Raw genomic sequence first — 19,117 nt, 5'->3', positions numbered from 1 at the left:
CGTCTCCGCTGTCTCCACACCGGTTCGGGATGCCTCACCGCCCACCCCGCCCCATCCCACGTCCCCTTGGCTCTTTCACCGGCTGCTTGTGGGCGGGGAAAAGGGTTGATGTCACCTAGGAGAAGGGTTTTTTTTAAAAAAAAGTTTTTATTAAATACACATTAAAAATATTGGAGCCAGAGCACTTCTCATTTCCATACATATTTTGACACTTATACTTTACTTTATTGTCATTGTATACAGTTTACACATAAAAGGAAATTCACATAACCCCCAGAGACAAGGCCCAACACACATAACAATCCCCAAACACTCCCCCCACCCACCAAAAAAATTCCCTGCCCCTAAACCACCCAAGTATCCACACAACAGCCAATTAGTGCTGCCCAACAGTTCACTGACAGTGGCCCTTTAATTCATTGTTGAGTGCATTTTGTAGCTCTGGAATAAAAGCTATTCAGGAGACGTGTGGTCCTAGTTTTAATTGTTCTGTATCTTCTGCCAGAAGGCAACAGTCTAAAAAGATTGTAAGCAGGATGGGAAGAGTCTGAGAACGTTATGCAACTTCCTCAAACATTGAGATGTGAAGATGTCATTTAGGGCTGGTAGCTGGAGCCCGGTGATATTCTGGGCAGTTTTAATGATTCTCTGTAGACATAACCACAAATACAATTCATCCTTTTCCTACACTGCTATCCCTTGTCCTCATTTGTATGGTTATCTAAATATACTCCAAGTTCAGTTCTACTAATCTTCATTATTTTCTGTTTGAAAGAAGAAGGGAGAATGGGTTTAAGGTGCGGGTGGGGGAGCATCAGTGCCAGAGGGAGGGAAGGGCGCCCCAGATGCCAGATGTTTTGCCTGTGCAATTTGCCCATGTCCTGGTTGCTCCAGTTTAGCCCAGGGAGGGGAGAGGGGAGCAGTATCCTCCGCAGGAGCCCCTCCCCCTTTAAGTAAGGGATGGGGAACCTATCAAGGAGGGAGGCAACCTAGAAGCAAGGAGAACTTTCCTGAGAGTGGAACGGCTTCCACCACCCCCGAGAAGCTGTGGGTGCTCCAGGACTGGAGGTTTTCAAGAAAAAACTGGGCAGCCCTTTATTCGTTTGTCTGGAATGTTCTAGAACTCCAGGGTTTCCTGCCTGAGCAAAGGGTTGGACTAGAAGGCCTCCAAGGTCCCTTCCAACTTGGTTATTCTGTGGAGAAGTGGCAACATCCAAAATACCTTGGAAAATATTTCCTAATTCTAAGAATCTCCAGTGAGAGAAGAGGAAGTTAGATTGACAGTCCTTATTCAGTTGGAAAGCTTTCAGGAATTGCTGGGACACCTACAGAAATAAAGGAAATACGGAAGAGGTCGTGAGCCAATCTAAGGCAGCAAATTTGAAGAGCACAGCGCTGGTGGTAGACCTGAAGAGGTCAGCCTGTATACCGGGACAAAGGGACAGCCAAAGAGTCAGATTGTTGGAAGAAATACCAGTCTGCTTCAGCTCCAAGCTGGGAGAGAAACACTTGGAAAGATGGGGGCTTGGCTTGGAAAGAAAAATGGTTTATTGACGAAGAAGCAGAACCACAAAGACAGGGAGGCCATTCTGGGTCAGCTGAAGAAACCGTTGAATGAATGGATCATGGGCCCCTTTATAGGTTTCTGTGACTTTGAAGTTTGGACTGTTCTGGAGGATGTGTGTGTGTGTGTGTGTGTGCGCGCGCAATGTAGTGAGCTGTGTGTCTTCTGCCAAGTGGTGGTGGGTTCATCCTATTGTGTCCTTAATCCCATCTCCTTGCAGCTGAAGGCCTTTTCTTTTGCAGATAGGCTGGCCCAATCTTTCTTAATGGGCACAAATAATCTGCTGGGGGGGGGGCTATTAAGAAAAACGGAGCCTGCTTTCTGTCTTTAAGGGAAATAGAATATTCTGCCTTTTAAAAAAAAATATCTCCCAAAATATTTGTTTGTTTGTTTGGATTTATATGCCGCCCTTCTCCAAAAGGACTCAGGGCGGCGTACAACATTAAAAAACATACATCCCAAAAGTTAAAAAAAAAATTAAATCCATATCCAAAAACAAACCGAATTAAAAGACAATACATTTAAAATTAACAGGCCAGGCCGGCTTGCTGGAAAAGCCAACTTTTTAGGGCGCGTCGGAAGGACCGGAGGTCAGGGATTATGCGAAGCTCCAGGGGCAGCTCGTTCCAGAGGGAAGGCGCTCCCACAGAGAAGGCTCTCCCCCTGAGGGTCACCAGCCGACACTGCCTGGCCGACAGCACCCTGAGGAGGCCAACTCTGTGGGATCGTACTGGATGGTGGGAGGCTACTGGTGGCAGTAGGTGGTCTCGCAGGTACCCTGGGCCTAAGCCATGGAGTGCTTTAAAGGTCATAATTAATACCTTGAATCGCACCCGGAAAACAACCGGCAACCAGTGCAGGCCGCCTAAAAGGGGTGTAACATGGGAGCACCTAGGTACCCCCATGACAACCCGTGCCGCCGCATTCAAGGGCAGCCCCATGTAGAGAGCATTGCAGTAGTCCAGGCGAGAAAGGACGAGGGCATGAGTGACTGTGCACAGAGCATCCCGATCCAGGAAGGGGCGCGACTGACGTACCAGGCGAACCTGGTAAAAGTCCCCCCCTGGTCACGGCCGTCAGGTGTTCTTCTAAACTAAGCCGCGTATCCAGGAGGACCCCCAGATTGCGAGCCTTCTCTGAGGGGGCTAAAATTTCTCCCCTATCATCAAAGATGGAACAAGATGTACAAATCGGGATGCCGGGAACCACAGCCACTCAGTCTTGGAGGGATTGAGCGTGAGCCTGTTCCTCCCCATCCAGATCCACACAGCCTCCAGGCATCGGGACATCACGTCGAGGGCATCATTTGGGTGGTTTGGGGTAGAGATGAAAAGTTGGGTATCATCAGCATATTGATGATACCGTACCCCAAAACCACGGATGATCTCGCCCAGCGGTTTCATGTATATGTTGAACAGGAGGGGTGAGAGAACCGACCCCTGGGGCACCCCACAAGTGACGCGCCTGGGGGTCGATCCGACAGGTAGAAGGAGAACCACCGTAAAACAAATATTTAATTCTTCTAAGGTTGGGGGGTTTCCCACAATATGAAATCTAATGAGAGCCACGTGGGTGTGCGTGGGTGTGGGGGGAGGCCTGGCCACGTGATGCTTTGCTTAACAACTGAAGGGGAAGTGAGGTCAGGGTCCCAAAGTGGTCAGTCTGCTTAGCAACCAGGACACTTAGCAGCTGAGTTGCCGGTCCCCATTGGAGTTGCTAAAGCCACAACTACTATTTGTGGTGTGGAGAGAAGGTGACAGATTGTCTGCAGGCCTGCCAAAGAGAGCAAGGAGGCTGCCTTTGGCCTCGACTCATGGATTCCACTTTTGTGCTGAATACAGATTGAGGAAAGGAAGAGTCACTTTATCCATAAGATGGACAAGAAATAAATTTTAGATAGATAGATAATGAGATAGAGATAGATAAGAGACCAGCGTAGGTATATACAATATACAACAAGACCAGCATATTTTCAGGCTGGGTTTTGGGCTTAAAGCGTGGTCGGAACTGTCATCTTTCTATAAATCTTGGTGTGTGTGTGTGGAGTGTTGGCATTGTTTCAGTAAGTGGAATGATTGGTTGTGTGGTTATATCATGATTGGTAGATTGGTGCTGGCCGTGTGTCCGTTGTTGTTTTGTGTTGTAACAGCCTGGATGGTGGGTGGGGCTTGTTTGTTCACTAGGGCTGGTTTCCAGATGTCTGGTAGGCGGGAGGTATCGTCACGTTTATTCATGTTGTGGGGGTTTCTCTATTTCGATAGCTTCCACAATTATTCTCTTGTTGAATTGTTCAGTTTTGGAGATTAAGAGACAATATAGAAGACATAGAGGGCTAGTTTTGAGCCGAGAAGCTCAATCCTCCATTATTAGTGCTGCGTTGATGGCTCTAATAGCTCAAAATGCAAATGACGTAGAAACATCTAGTGAGGAGAAAGCAGAGGGCAAAGACGACGGCGGCCAGAAGGACGCAGGTGAGGCAGAAGCCACAGGTGGAAACTCATCAGGGAGAGAAGCAGCCGACAACTTCTGGGCTCTGGGAACGAGTCACCAGAGGCACAGGAGGGGCCTGTTGTGACAGTTGAAAGAACCGGTCACTCTTAGGCTTCTCCAACAGTAGGTGGCCACAGAGGGAACCCCCCCCCCTCTTCCTTAGGGTAAGGGGGCCAAAGCAAGGCACACGTTTTTCAGCACAGGTAGTCCTCAACTTACGATCATGATTCTGTTGCTAAGTGAGAAACTTGTTCAGTGAATTTTGCCCCGTTATACAACTTTCCTCACCTCCTTTGTTAAAGTGAATCCTTGCAGTTGTTCAAATGAGCACCACGGCCGTTAAGTGAATCTGGCCCCCTCCCTTGACTTTGCCGGTCAGAAGGTCGCAAAAGGGGAACACGCAATGCCAGAACCCTGAGTCGGATGTAAATCGCGTGGCCGTGGGGATGTGGCAGAGGACGTAAGTGTGAATAATGGTCCTTTTTTCCAGCGAAGCTGTAACTTCGGTCGCCAAATGAACTGGTATAAGTTGAGGACCACCTGTACCAAGATGTACAGGAGTTGGGTTTTAATTTGCCACAATTCACTGGGTTCGCGGGGGCCTCGAGATGCACAACTCCTGGCTGGTTCCCCCCTGCCCCCTTGAGCTACATTGGCATTGTCTGGTTTATGGGGTTTACATGCAGGCGGAGGGGGGTGGGGCTAGCAAGTGACATTTCCCCCCCTCCCCCGGTTCCCTGTGGCAGGCAGGCAGGGAAGCCAGCTTGGTGGGCCGGGGGCTTCCACTCAGCCCACAGTACGGGCAGGGTGGGGGGAGGAAAGTCGAAGGAATAAATATTCACCCTTAGGGCACAAGAGAAGAAACAATGGATGGAAACTGACCAAGCAGAGAAGCAACCTGGAATTCAGGAGGAAATTACTAACAGTGTGGACAATTGACCAGTGGAACTGTCTGCCACCAGAAGTTGCAGGTGCTCCATCCCTGGAGGTTCTGGAGAAGAGACTGGACAGCCGCTTGTCTGAAACGGTTTACGGTTTCCTGCTTGGACAAGACGGCCTCCGAGGTCCCTTCCAGCTCGATTCTGATTCTGCCTCAAAGCGAGGCACCCTGCCTGGACGAAGCCAGCGGTTTGGGGATGCTCTGAAGATGGAGGCTGCTTAAAGGAAGAAAACCGAAGGCCCAGCTCCAGGGTGAGTCTCGCCAGGGGAGGGCCCCGTGCTACGAAGTCGCTTCCCAAGGCTTTGGCCGTGTGCAGTTGGGCCGCCTTTGCAAAGGGATGGCGGCCCACCGATGGCGGAGAGCTGGCACTGGCCTGAAGGGGGTCTGGAGGGCTGCAGAGACCATGAAGAGATGTTCCTGCTAGGACTCCTCCTCAGAAAGAACCAGTCGTTGCAACCGCCGGCTGAGCTTGTGCCGCGTTTGGGTTGGTAAGAGTCTGATAACGGAGGGAGACTCCCAACCCCCCCACCCCTAGGGCCCAAAACGGAAACGGAGAGCCTCCTGGCAACGGCCACGTCTGAAACTGCCCCTCGTCCATGTGGAGGGCAAACTCCCCTTTACTTCAGGAAGGAGGACTGGGGGAGGGGAGGCCACAGGGACACCCCCCCCCAAGAGAGAGGTCCCAGCCGAAACAGGGGGGCCATCCCCGTGCTCTTCAGCCCACTGAATGGGCGTGGGGGGGGGGGATCCTCTGCCGACTCTGGACTTTTGAGGCCATCGGGACCCATCCAACCTGGGCAATTTTTAAGATGGGTGGTCTTCAATTCCCCCGTAGCCCCCAACAGCCCCTGCACACCCACCTTCCTCCCATGGAGAAGGAGGGGGACCGTGTGCCCCCCCAACCCCCAGGGCAGCCACAGGTCCCGTTGCCCAGGAAACGGACTCACCCCAATGGAAGGCTAGGCCAAGTCTGTACTGCCAACCCCACATCGCCTCCCCCAACCCCTACCCAAAAGGAGCAGGCGGAAGCGTGAAGCCCCCCTCTCTTTATTGGCCGAGACTCCTCAGGCAGGAATGCAATTACACTAATAAATACTTATGAAAAAGAAATGGAGGCTCTGGAGTGGTGGATCCGAAGCAGGAAGCCAGGCTATTGCGGTCCCCGCCAGGGCTGCGGGCAGCGGCAGCGGGGGAAGCCGAGGGGAGTACGGGGGCAGCCTTGCCCATCTTCCCCCGGGGGAGGCTGCCCCCAGGGTCTCCCAGGGCGGAGGAGAAGCTGGCTGCCCCCAATCCCCCACTCCCTCCCGGGGGGCAGGGGCAAGAGGGGGACATGGCCCTGCTCAAGCGTTGTGCATCTTCTTGGTGAGCTGAGGCTCTTCGTCCACCAGCATCTTGGACTTCAGATGCTCCTTGTAGGAGAGGATGTCGCCAGGCCACTTGGTGATGGTCTTCTTCTCACACACCCAGATCTCCTGCGCCACCTGCGGAAAAGAGGGGAGGGTGACTGTGAGTGCGGAGGGGGAGGGCGGGGAGGGGAAAGGAAGATGGGAAAGAGGAAGAGGAGAGGGAGAAGGGGGGAAAGGGGGAGGAGATGCGAAACGTCTCCTTCCTGGCTCTGCCTGGCAAGGACGCCCCAGAAATGGCTTTGCCCCCCCGTGTGTGTGCGCGTGTGTGTGGTGTGTCTCCCTCCCTCCCTGGGACGCACCTGCTGGATGAGGCGGAAGTCGTGGCTGACCAGCATCATGCCCCCTTCGAAGTCGTTGATGGCGTCGGCCAGGGCGTCGATGGTCTCGATGTCCAGGTGGTTGGTGGGCTCGTCCAGGAAGAGCATGTGGGGGTTCTGCCAAGCCAGCCATGCGAAGCAGACGCGGCACTTCTGGCCGTCAGAGAGGTTCCGGATGGGGCTGACCTGCCAAAGGGAACGAAGGCCCCCTCTGACCCACCGCAAGAGGGCGCAGCCGGTCGGGTCGCTCCGCTGGCCTGCTGTCCTCTCCAGCTGCCCCCACCCATAGGGGTCAACCATAACTGCCCCCCCCACGTCTCTCCTGCTGACCCTCAAGAGCCCCCCTCCCCCTTCCAAGGCCCAGGCAGGAGAGGCCAAAGGAAACGGCCTGGGGTGGCCGGAGGAGCCTTGCTGAGAGCGGCTGGGAAGGAACCCGGGGCTGTGGGAGCAGGGAGGGGGCCTGCCTCCCCCGAGATGCCTCTTTGGGGGGGAGAGAGGGAGATTGAATACATGGAATAAACCAAGGAAACTCCTCCTTTTGGAGACTGTCATGGCTGCTACCATTGTCCCCAAAAGGGTAGCATCCCCTGCGGCTGGAAACCTGCCAGGCATCTGTGTGGGGTGTCCTGGACTGCTGGACCCCCTCCCTAGGCAGAGCAGAGGGGACCCCCCCCCACACACACCTGCTGCTTCCCGGTCAGCCCGTAGCGGCCGATGATCTTGCGCATCTCCTCCTTCTCCTTGATCTCGGGATAACACCTCAGCATGTACTCCAGCGGAGAGAGATCCAGGTCCAGCTGCTCTTGCAGGTGCTGGGGTGGGGGATGGTCCCGTTGGAATAAGAGGCTTCCCTCCCTCCCCCCCCTCTGGAAAGCCTTTCCTGGGGGTCTCTACAGCACCAGGCCCAGCTAACCAGGGTCCCCAACGCCCTGCAAGCCCAGAAGGGCCTCCCAGGAGCAACCCCCCTCCCCAACTCCACCTGGTGGTAGCGGCCTATCTTGACATGCGAGTGCTTCCGGATCATGCCGTCCGTCGGGAGCAGCTGCAAAGGAAGAGGCGGCTGAGGAAAGGCAGAGCTCGGCCACCCATCAGACACACTGCAGAGGGGTCTGAGTGGTGTGTGTGTGTGTGTGGTGTGTGTGTAGTAATTACCTCTCCGGTGAGCAGCTTGAGCAGCGTGGATTTCCCGGCCCCGTTGGGCCCCACCAGAGCCACCCGCGTGTCCAGGTCAATGCCGAATTCCAGGTTGTTGTAGATCCAGTGCTGGAGGGTGGCAAGTGAGAGAGTCTGGCCATCCCGTCTTCCCTCCTCCTCCCCCTCTTCTTGCCCCTCCCTCCCCCCTACCTACTCACCCCGTCTTTGCTGTAGCGGAAGCTCACATTCTGCACCATGATGACGGGAGGCGGGATCTTTCCACAGGAGGGGAAGTAGAAGGAGAGCGTCTGAGGAGACAGGAGGAGAGTGGACATCTTGGCACCTCTTTCCTTTTGCACCCGGGGCCGTGCGGGGTCCCATCCCGACCGCTAGCCCTAACCTTGTCGTTGATGACGCGCTCAGTCAGCCCAGAGGCCATCATCTTTTGGAGCGTCTTCTCTTTGCTCTGAGCCTGACGGGCTAACTTGGCGCTGCCATGTCCAAAGCGGGCGATGTAATTCTACAAGGAGGGAAAAGTTTCTTTGATGCTTCAGAGGCCACCATCCCCAAAACTCCTCTGCGCCTGGGAAGGAGCCGGGCCGGTTACCTTCATGTGGGCGATCTGATCTTGCTCCCAGTGGAAGCGCTTCATCTGGTTCTCCTCCAATTCCACCCGCGTCTTCACATACTGATCGTAGTTGCCCTGCAGGGAGGAAGAGGCGCTGGGGGTCCCACGAGCGGAAACGGGCCCCTCCCCCCGCCCTTTCAGAGCCAGTAGGTACGAGTCTGCCCACCCCCACCCCCACTTACCGTGTAGTACTTGAGCTTGCGGTTGTGCAGGTGGATGATGTTGGTGCAGACACCGTTCAGGAAGTCCTGGGAATGCGAGATCAGGACGAGGATGCGCTTGAACCTGCAACGGGAAGGCCAGATGTTACCACCACCCCGGCCAAAGGACCCCCCCTCCAAGACGGCAAATCCCTCCCACCCCCGATTCCCTGACTCACGTTTTCAGCTCCTCCTCCAGCCAGACGCAGGCGTCCAGGTCGAGGTGGTTGGTGGGCTCGTCCAGCAGCAGCATGAAGGGCCGGATGAAGAGGGCCCTGCGGAGAACGTCCCGTCAGGGAAACGGGAAAGAGGGAGACGAAGGCTGCCCGGGGGTTCCTGGAGTGGGGAGCAGCACCAAACCCACCTGGCGAGCGCCACCCGCATCCGCCAGCCGCCGCTGAAGTCCTTCAGGCTCTTCCTCTGCATGGCGGGGGTGAAGCCCAAGCCGTGCAGGATCCGGGAGGCTCGTGCCTCCGCCTTGTCGGCATCCAGTTCCTCTAATCGCTCGTACAGCTCCATCAGCTTCTCGCATTCGGCTGTGGGGAGAGGAGAAGGGGGGAGGAAGGGCACTGTGAGCCAGAGCCAGGGGGCTCCGGCCCCTCCAAAGAGCCCACTGACCGAACCTCGGAGCCTCACCGTCCTCGTGGGCCAGGCGCTCGGCCTCCCGCTCCAGCATGGCCCGCTCAGTGTCCACCTCCATCACGCACTGTAGCGGTGTCTTCTGGCTGGGCGGCATCTCCCGCGTCAGGTGGTAGATGTCGATGTGCTCCGGGATCGGCACCTCCCGCTTCCCGATGGCCGAAAGCAGCATGGATTTGCCTGCGGGCACAAAGAGAGAGAGAGAAGTGGCGCTGTGGCAGTGGCAGCCCCGGCCCCACCCCCCTTCCTGGATTCGCATCCGAGGAGTCTCACCGGTGCCATTGAGGCCGATGAGGCCGTAGCGGCGGCCAGAGTTGAGCTCCAGCCGGGTGTCGCTGAGCAGCTCCTGGCCGTGAAAGGTGAGCGAGAGGCTGATCACGTGGACATCGGTGCTGTTGGGGTGCGAGGCCAGGGCTCCCGTCACTGCCCGGGCGGCCGCCTTCTTCAGCTCAAAGGCCTCCAGTGCTCGCAAGGCCTCGTCTAGCTCTGCCCGAGGGTGGTGGGGGAAGAGAAACCGCAGCTCAGGACCCCATTGCCCCTCCCTCCCTCCTCTCTCGCCCTCCCCCCCTTTCTCTCCCCCTCCTCTCCGCACCCCCTTTCTCTCCCCCGTCCTTCTCTCCCCATCTCCCTTTCTCTCCCCTCCACCCTCTCTGCCCGCTTCTCCTTTTCTCTCCCCTCATCCCCTCCCTCCCCGTTCTCTCTCCACTCCCCCTCTATCTCTCCCACCACCCCTTCTATCCCCCCTCCCCCCTTTCTCTCCCCTCTCTGCCCCTTTCCCTCCCCTCTTCCCCTCCTCTCCCTCCCCTTCTCTCTCCCTCCTCTTCTCTCTCCTTCCCTCTCTGCCCCTTCCCCTTCTCTCTCCCCCTCCTCCCTCTCCTCTTACTCCCCCCTCCCGTCCCTCCCCTCCCCCTTCCTTCCTACCGGGCTCTTCCGGGCGCCCGTTGGCCTCCCCTCCTCCGCCTCCTCCTCCCTCGTCCTCCTCGTCGGGCCCCCTGCCGGGCCTGGGCCTGGCCTTGCCGGCGTCCTTCCTGCGGGCCGCCTCCTTCTTCTTGGCCGCCTTCTTCTTGGCCAGGTCGGACGGCATCGCGGCGGCGGCGGCGGCTTCTGCTGTTCCCTCCGATCCGGCTTCCTGCCTGCCCTCCCTCCGCAGAACAGCTGCGGCCGCGTGCGCCCGCCCCGCCCACTCCCACACGCCGCCAAATCCTCGCGCGCCACGTCATCCGCGCCGGTGGGGCGAGGCCGGCCGGGAGAGAATAGTGCCGCTCTCGCGAGAACGAGAGGAGGCCCCGGAGCAGGCCGGGAAATAGAGTCCGGCATTGGGGAGGGAGGCGGGGCGGGCTGCTGCGCGCCTCCTAGGAGCGGTCCCCCCCCCAGTCCTGCCCCAAAGACGCCCCCACCCCCCTCGCCGAGGGACACCCTCCCCCCGGGGGCCCTGCAGCCCCGCCTGGAGTCCCTCCGAGCATCCCCGGCTCCTCCCTTCCCTCCCTCCGCTCGGAGCTTCCCTGGCGGAACTCCTTTGCAGTCCCGGGGGGGGGCAGGGGGGGCGCTTTCCCCCCTCCGTGCCGCAGGCTCCCCTCCTTCCTCCCGGGCTGCTCCGGCTGGGCAAAGCCCGCCAAGCGCTTCTCCCGAACTTGGGGGAGGTGGGTACAAAGTTTTTTTTTTGGGGGGGGGGTTTGCATAAGACGGTGGGGTCTCCCCCAATGTGCCCCCCTGCGTTCCCCGTGTATGAGGGTCAGCCCCACCAGAGCCCTCCCTTCGCCTCCCGGTCCGGTGGGGGTTTCCGGATTCCCTCCGCCCAGCGGGCTGTCCTCCTCCCTTGACTGGGTCTCTCTGCTGAACGTGGCCCCACGTGGGTGGGCTTCCCATCCGCAGATGAATAGTATAAGTATAGAGGTAAAACTCGAAAAATTAGAATATCGTGCAAAAGTTAATTTATTCCAGTAATGCAACTTAAAAGGTGAAACTAATATATGAGATAAGACTCATTACATGCAAAGCAAGATAGTTCAAGCCGTGATTTGTCGTAATTGTGATGATTATGGCTTACAGCTCATGGAAACCCCAAATCCACAATCTCAGAAAATTATAAAACAAAAAATGTACATAGAACAATATTGGAAAGTGACTTCCGCTTTGCTCGGAGGGTCGTTTTAAGCGTTCCAAAGGCTTCAGGGACTGTCCGGAGGCCTCCCAGACGCCTTCGGAGCGCTCAAAACGACCCTCCGAGCAAACCAGAGGGTCATTTTAGGGGTTCCGAAGGCGTCAAGGAAGCTCATGAATCCTCCGGAGGGCCTCCGGGGGGAGCGGGGGACCTCTTTTCGCCCTCCCCAGGCTCCTATAAAGCCTCTGGAGCCTGGGGAGGGCGATAAATGGCTTTAAAAAAGGGTGAACTCAGCTGGCCAGCGCACACATGCGCGCTGGCCAGCTGACAGGGCAGCGCCTCACGTGCCCTGACAAATGGCTCCGCATGCCACCTGTGACACGCGTGCCATAGGTTCGCCATCACTGCTATAGTCTATAAAAAGCATTCGGACATATCCAATAATATATAAAAGGGAAGAAACAGTTAGATATGCTGAATTATTGAATACAGAGAGTGAACTCAAATCCATACAAGAATTGAAACAGGAAGGTATTGAAGTCAATTGGTATTCATATGTGCAAATACATTCTAGATATAATGAAGATCAAAAAAAATGAGGGCTTTTATGATAAAATGATTGAATTAGATAAAATCTTAACAGGTAATGACGAAAAAGTAATTCAAAAATTTTACGCCTATCTACTAGAGGTGAAATTATATGAAGAACAAGTTAAAGGAACTATGTTAGCTTGGGGAAAAAACTTTGGACATGGGATTGACTTAGAAAAATGGCAAAAACTGTGGACTCAAAATTATAAAATGACAATGTCAACTGCATATAAAGAGAATTTGTATAAGATGTTTTATAGGTGGCACCTATCCCCATCGAGAATAGCAAGAATGTCGAAGAATAAGTCTGAAAAATGCTGGAAATGTCAACATACGTCGGGCACATTCTACCACATGTGGTGGACCTGTCCTGAAGCTAAAAGATACTGGACTAAAATACACATGCGGTTGGAGAAAATGATACATAAACATATAGACTTGAAACCAGAACTTTTTCTATTGGGTATAATACCAGAAATATACAACAAGGACTTGAAATATTTGATCATAAATGTGTTAACAGCTGCTAGAATTGTATTTGCCAAAAACTGGAAAAATGAGAAATTACGAACAGAGGAAGAAATTATTTGGAAAATAATGGACTGTGCTGAAATGAGTAAACTTACATTTGAAATTAGAGAATTAGAGGATGAGCAATTCTATAAAGTAGGGGATTTGTTTTATCAATGGCTGGATAAAAAAACCTGGAAATGAATTCTTTTTTCCTTTATCTTATCTTATATGTAATAATAATGGAAAGCTATACTTAATGTTGTGAAAATTTTTTTTTTTCTTTTCTCTTTATATATGTTAATTTTTTACTATGAAACAGACTACTTACTTATACGATATAAGAATAATAATGTACTTAATGTATAAGAGTGAGATGATTTAAATTGTTAGGTATGATTGTAGGTGGTGACTATTTTATAATATAAAATGGAATAACGATGATGTAATGAATAATGGATATAAATATAGATTGAAATACTTAATGACCACATGGATTGATAATTAATAATGGAAAATTATATTTGGAGTTGTGGATGATTGGAAATTCTATGGTTAACGGAAAGTAGAAATGTGTAATATGAATTAATGGGAATTTTTTGACTTAATTTTTATTCTTATTTTTTAGAGATTGGTGATATAATTTTATAAAGACTTATTGTTACCTAGTAGATGATTATGGATGTAAGGAAACAAGGGTTGTCACAAATGAAAGAATATTAATGGTAACTTGAACACACAATGCTCAATGAAATATTTAACTATGTTTAATGGATAATCAGTGACTTTATTCTTAATTGTAAAAACCGTTGCACAAAAACTTGTAACCAAACGACATGCTTGATGAAATTGTTCTCCTCCTTGCTCTTGTTCTGTATGTGTTGTTTTGTCTTTTTTAAAGAAATTTTTTTTAAAAAAAAAAAGCATTCGGACATAATTCCCAGATTTCTCAAGGTGGCTTAGTGCAGTGCTTCTCAATTATTTTCTGTCATGCCCCCCCCTAGGAAGAAGAAAACATTTCGTGCGCCCCGCGCGACTGTAAATAGTATCATTTGTCTATAAAATTGTTATAAGTACACCTCTGCATAACACTGTATCCTTATTAATGTATAAGAGAATAAAAAAAGAAAGAAATGTGGATCAATTTACAACAAAGAATAGCTTTATTAACTGTAGCAGAAAAGATTTAAAGGAGCACAGGATTTAAAGGAACACAATATTAAAAAAAAACTTTAACCTGCAAAACAAAAATATATAAAATAATTTGAGCTGAGCCCCCCTTTACGGAGCCTCACGCCCCCCCTGGGGGGCCCGCCCCACTATTTGAGAAGCACTGGCTTAGTGCAATATGGAGAGCAGTGGGGATGGCGTCCCCTGTCGACTGTTGCTTCTATAAGCAAACTGGTGTTGATCAAAATTTGGTGGAAGACAGGACCTGAGGTGCTGCGGGACCCGTCTCTCAAAGCACTTCATTACTATAGACGTCAGTGCAATGGGTCTACAGTCATTCAAGCTTTTTATGGCTGCTTTCTTCGGAACTGGGATAATTGTGGGTGCTTTCAAGCATGATGGGACTCTAGCCTGTTGCAGGGAGAGGTTAAAAATCCTTGTCAGGACCCCCTGTTAATTGATCAGCACAGTTTTTGACCACTTTCCCCAACACCCCATCTGGACCTGCAGCTTTGTTGGGATTTACAGCCTTCAGCTCAGCTCTCACTTGATGTCCATCCAAGGTGAGTGGCTGGAGGTCAGAGGGCCTTTGGGCTACAGCCACAGAGACTGATCTTTTGACCTCAAAATGGGTGAAGAAGCTATTTAGCTCCTCTACTAGCAGGGCATTAGCACTGGCTATTTTTTTCGCATTGCCCTTATAGTTGGTTACGTGGTGTAGCCCCTGCCACACCTGTCTTGAGTTATTATCTTCCAGATACTTCTCTACCTTTTGTTTGTATTTCTGTTTAGCTGCCGTAATGCCTCTTCTCACGTTTGCTCTGGCTTCATTGTATTTGTCTTTGTTTCCTGCCTTGAAGGTGGAGTTTCGGGCTCTCAGAAGTGATTGTACCTCTGCTGACATCCAGGGTTTGCGATTACTGTAAACTCTGATGCGCTTATTCACTGTTACATTGTCTGTGCATGTTTTAATGTACGAGAGTACAGTGTCAGTGAATTCTTGCAGCTCCAAATATACTCCACTCGGTGGTCTCAAAGCAGTCTTGCAACTGGCAGAGTGCTCCCTCCGGCCAGATTTTGACAGTTTTCAAGACTGGTCGTATCCTTTTCCTAAGGGGGGTACACTTTGAGCACAGTAGCAGAGAGATGTGGTACCCAGATGGGAGAGGGGGATTGCTCTATATGCCCGTCTTAAGTTTGAGTACATATGGTCTAGAGTATTCTTACCTCTGCACATACTGCACAAACTTAGGGAGAACAGACTTTAGACTGGCTTGATTAAAATCCCCAGCCACGCTAAAAGCGCCCTCAGGGTAAGTTTACCGCTGCCTCTCGATGGCGTCATGTAACTTAGAGAGTGCTGCCCTAACATTTGCATCAGGTGGAGTATAGACATGAGTGATAAGTGTAACAGAAATCTCTCTAGGTAAATAAAATGGCCGACAAATGACAGTTAAGAATTCCACATCTGCAGAACCGTGAGTATAAGCAACTCTACTGTTAGTACACCAGTTATTATGTGTTTAAATACAAAGTCCTCCGCCTTTGCTTTTACCAGAGTTGTTGTTTCTGTCAAAGCAGTGTGGGGTGCGGTTAGTTAGCTCCACTGACGCATCCGGTACAAGTGGATGAAGCCCGCTCTCTGGGATGATCATCAGACAGCAGTGGCGAATGAGCTTATTTGCTGTCATCCATAGCTCTAGTTCATCAGTTTTGTGCACAAAGGATCTAGAGTTGGTTAGAAAAATGCTGGGTAATGCTGGTCTGTGAGGCTGCTTCCATAACCAGCTAGCAAACCAGCTCTGCGTCCCCGCTTCTGCTTTCGCTCTCTTCGCCGCCTCCTAGGCCCAACAATGATCCATGGAGAGCCTGGCAGTCTAATTATGTCACTCGGTATATTATGAGACTGCTGGAAGTCGCTGGTAATACCTAGTCGACTAGAAGATCCAATCTTTAACAACTCCCTGCGGGTATAGACTAGTTTTTGCCTAACTCTACTGTGGCGCCAGGAGCTGAAAGCCGCAGCGTCTAAGCGCGCCGCCATCTTGGGGGGGGGGAATAGCACGGCTCCTTCATTGTATGGGGGCCCACAGGCTCCCCTGGTTCCCCACTCTGGCTGCCTGGCCGTAATGTCTCACCTGAAACTGGTCCCCATAAACCCTTTGGGTGAGAAAGGAAAAGAAGGACCGGGGGGGGGGAGGTGGGACATGATAGCAGCCTTCCAGTATTTGAGGGGCTGCTGCCACGAAGAGGAGGGGGTCGACTCCTTCTGCAAAGCACCAGAAGGCAGGACGAGAAGCAACGGATGGAAACTCATCTAGGAGAGAAGCAAGCTGGAACTAGGAGAAGCATCCTGACAGGGAGGACAATTAGCCAGTGGAACTGCTTGCCATCGGAGGTTGTGGGTGCTCCATTACTGGGGCTTTTGAAGAAGAGGCTGGACAGCCACTTGACTGAAATGGTGGAGGGTCTCCTTCAACGGGGCTGGACTAGAATCCCTCCGAGGTCTATTCCGATTCTGCTTCCGACTAAAGGAAGGCAATTTCTCTATTTCTGGAGCTTAATTCACCCCAAGCGATTCTTCCGCTGCCCCTCCTTGTCCTTGGTTCCCAGCCCACCATCTTGCTAGCCACCTTTTAGCCTTGCTTTGCTGCTGTCCTTTTTTAATTCGTGGGATCCCGGTTCTCCCGAGGGGAGCCTGGCCAGGGGCCAACAGGGAGGAGGGTGCGCTTCCCAGGATTGGTGTCAGGGCTCCGGTTCAGGCACCCTGATCGTCTTTTGACGTCTTTGGCTGTTTGTCGTGCTGTTCAGCTTGCGGTCAGCAGTGACCCTGGGATCCCTTCACAGGTGCTCCTGCCAGGCCAGCTCTTCTCCACCCTTTTCCCTCTTGAGTCCCCCCCCCCCCTTTGGAGCAAAGCCCCATCGGGCCCCTCATTGTCACCCCCGCCCAAACGGTGCCATCCCTGAGGGGAGCTCGCCCGGCATAGATGGTGCACCTTGGTCTGCCGGGTCTTCCTTTTTGAGGATGGGGGCTTCCGTCTCAAGCCCCTCAGCTGGGAATAAGTGGCTTGCCAGGGCTTCTTGGTCTCCCTTTGGCCTCCCTTTCTCTCTTCCCAGGCCACGTCCTTCAAGCTGTCAGCATGATGGGGAGGAGGGAGGCCGGCGAGAGAACGGACCGGCCACTAGGACGTGCTTCCCTTGGGGTCCTTGTTCCTGAGGAGCCCAGTTGGGCTTACTCATCCCAGTGAAGGTTGCTGTGGGGCTGGGGATTACTTCTCCCGCCCCCATGGAAACTGCCACCCCAAACTGTGGGAGGGCGTGGGGAACCCAGAGCGGGATGGACCCCGTTCCATGGTTTGATTACTTTCTTATATTCATTTTCTTTTTTTTACATATGATGGTTTTTATAGCCCTGTAAGCCGCCTGGCGTCCCTGTGTGCGAGTAGGCGGCCATATCAATTTCCTAATGAATGGGTGAGGGAGGGTGTACCCGGAGCAGGCCAGAGGGCAAGGCCAGACCTGCCAAGATGAACTCCCCTTCCCTCTGGGCTTCTCCCCAGATCGGGTGCCCTCTCCCCCCTCCTTTGCTAGTGGGTGCAGCTGCCGAGTAGACGCACTGCCATCCTGGTGTTGGCCACAGGATCTTGTGGCCTCCGTCAACCCATGGCCCTCGGGATGGGTCTTCTGGGGCCCCTCTCTTAAAGGGCGCCTTTGCTTTCCTTTGGGGATTCCCAGGTGCCCACCTGGAATATTTCTGTCTAGCCCTGGTGGGCAAAACCCAGCCAAGAGTGAGGCTCAGCCGGGCAAGAGCAGGCGTCTGCTCAGCTGGCAGAAAAGCACCTGCTCCTTGGAGAACAGAAGGTCGGGATGGCGGGTGGTGATAATATTCTTAAACCTGGCATCCTTTGTGGCATTGGGTTTAAAAAATTGAAGCAAAGGAGGGCAAGGTAACAGGCCTCTGGTTCAGACACAAGCCCCCACAAGCCCCAAAGTAGGCTCTGCTTATTTCAGTGGGGCTGTTTGGGTGAGGTGGATGCCAAGAGCGGTGTCGTCTTTCCAGGACATCCTTTGCCATAGGGCGCAGTGAGAATCATGGGCGAGCGTTTCTCTGTCTGTGTCCCTGTGTCTGTCTGTCTGTCTGTCTGTCTGTGTGCCCAGCTAGAGCCTGCAAAGCCTCTCCCTCACTACCCCCCCCCCACTTCCTGGGGTTTTGCGGGATCCTCCAAATTCAGAAGGCTCCGGCGGGCCGTGCGAGGCTGCATCTCCCCAGCAACGGGGATGGCATTATACGGTTCCCATGGAAACTCCGGCGGCGGCGCCGCGGCAGCAGCAGCAGCAACATTGGGGAAGGCGGGCAGGGAGCCGGCGGAGGCGCTTGGCAGCCTGGCGGAGCTGCGGAGCTCTTTGTCTGCCTAAACGGCCGAGAGACCCGCCGCTGGCTGAAGGGCTCCGGCTTCCGGGGAGGCGTGTTGGCAACCTGGCGGCGGAGCCCACCTTTCCAGCTCCCGAGGACCGGTTGGCAGAGTCGGGCGGGCGGCTGGCACTTCCGTGCCCGGCCTGAGAGGCACTCAAGAGCCGGAGGAGCGCTGGGCTGAGGCCGGGAGGGGGCTGCAGCAGCCCCGCCGCCACCGGCGCCGCCGCCACAACAGCAGCAGCAACAGCCGCGGCAGGGTAAGTGAGGGGATGCTCCTTCCCGGGAAGCCCCCGGAGTCGGCCGGGGGAGGGCGGCCGCCTCGACCCCGGGAGCTGGGGTCAGCCGAAGGGCCCGGAGAAGCCGGCACCGAGGGATGGGGCAGCCGCGGGCAGCTCGCGGTAGCCTCGGGCTGAAGCGCCGGCGTTCCCGGAGAGCCGGCTGCGCTGAACCCAGAGAGCCGGCTGACGCTACCCTGGGGCGCCCGGGAAGCCCTCCTGGCCAGCGCTGCGGATCCCACAGGGGACGGGGAGGTTCAAAGCCGGGGACCCTCCCAGGCGGAGAGCTCCGCCTTAGCCGCTTGGACCCCGCCTAGCTCGGGCCACAGCCAGAGAGAATCTCGCTTCCTCCCGCCGAAACAAAAGGCCACGCACCTTTCCTCCACTTTACTCCCAAAGCCCCCCCTCCCCCATGAGACCTGAGACTGAATGGGTGGGGGCCGTTCACGGGCCTGCCGGGCCCTTTTCTTTCCGCTGCTCAGGGGGGGGGGCGATGATGCTCTTGGTCAGGATCTGCAGCTGACCCGCCCCCCCCCCCTTGGAAGCCCTGCGGATGAACCAGGTGGTCACGGGCTCTTCCACGCGGGAGGGGGGTGCTGGCCGCCTCGGGGCAGCAGCAGCAGGACCGGAGGACAGCCTTAGCCCACCCGCTGGCCTGGGGTGAGTGGGGGGGGGGCGACCTTGAAGGTAGCATCCATCAGTCATTACCCTCCCCCCCATCTATCCAGACAAGAGAGG

The 19,117-nt window shown here is 54.0% G+C and overlaps 1 protein-coding gene across 1 annotated transcript; it reads right to left on the bottom strand.

Moving 5' to 3' along the window:
• Positions 1-6,025: 6,025 nt before the first annotated feature.
• LOC309400446 (ATP-binding cassette sub-family F member 2) lies at positions 6,026-10,494 on the bottom strand. Its single transcript, XM_081968947.1, has 14 exons — positions 10,240-10,494; positions 9,592-9,804; positions 9,316-9,498; positions 9,044-9,215; positions 8,859-8,954; positions 8,662-8,764; positions 8,459-8,554; positions 8,252-8,371; positions 8,070-8,159; positions 7,870-7,980; positions 7,697-7,759; positions 7,401-7,529; positions 6,700-6,903; positions 6,026-6,475 (listed from the first exon to the last, which is right to left on the bottom strand). Exons 1-14 carry the CDS (start codon positions 10,400-10,402, stop codon positions 6,335-6,337), a joined length of 1,884 nt encoding a protein of 627 aa, XP_081825073.1. The 5' UTR covers positions 10,403-10,494; the 3' UTR covers positions 6,026-6,334.
• Between the last annotated feature and the right edge of the window lie 8,623 nt (positions 10,495-19,117).

Source organism: Natrix helvetica (assembly GCF_964273705.1).
Source record: "Natrix helvetica genome assembly, chromosome: W".
Lineage (NCBI taxonomy): Eukaryota > Metazoa > Chordata > Lepidosauria > Squamata > Natricidae > Natrix > Natrix helvetica.
This window is presented reverse-complemented; position numbering and strand designations above follow the sequence as displayed.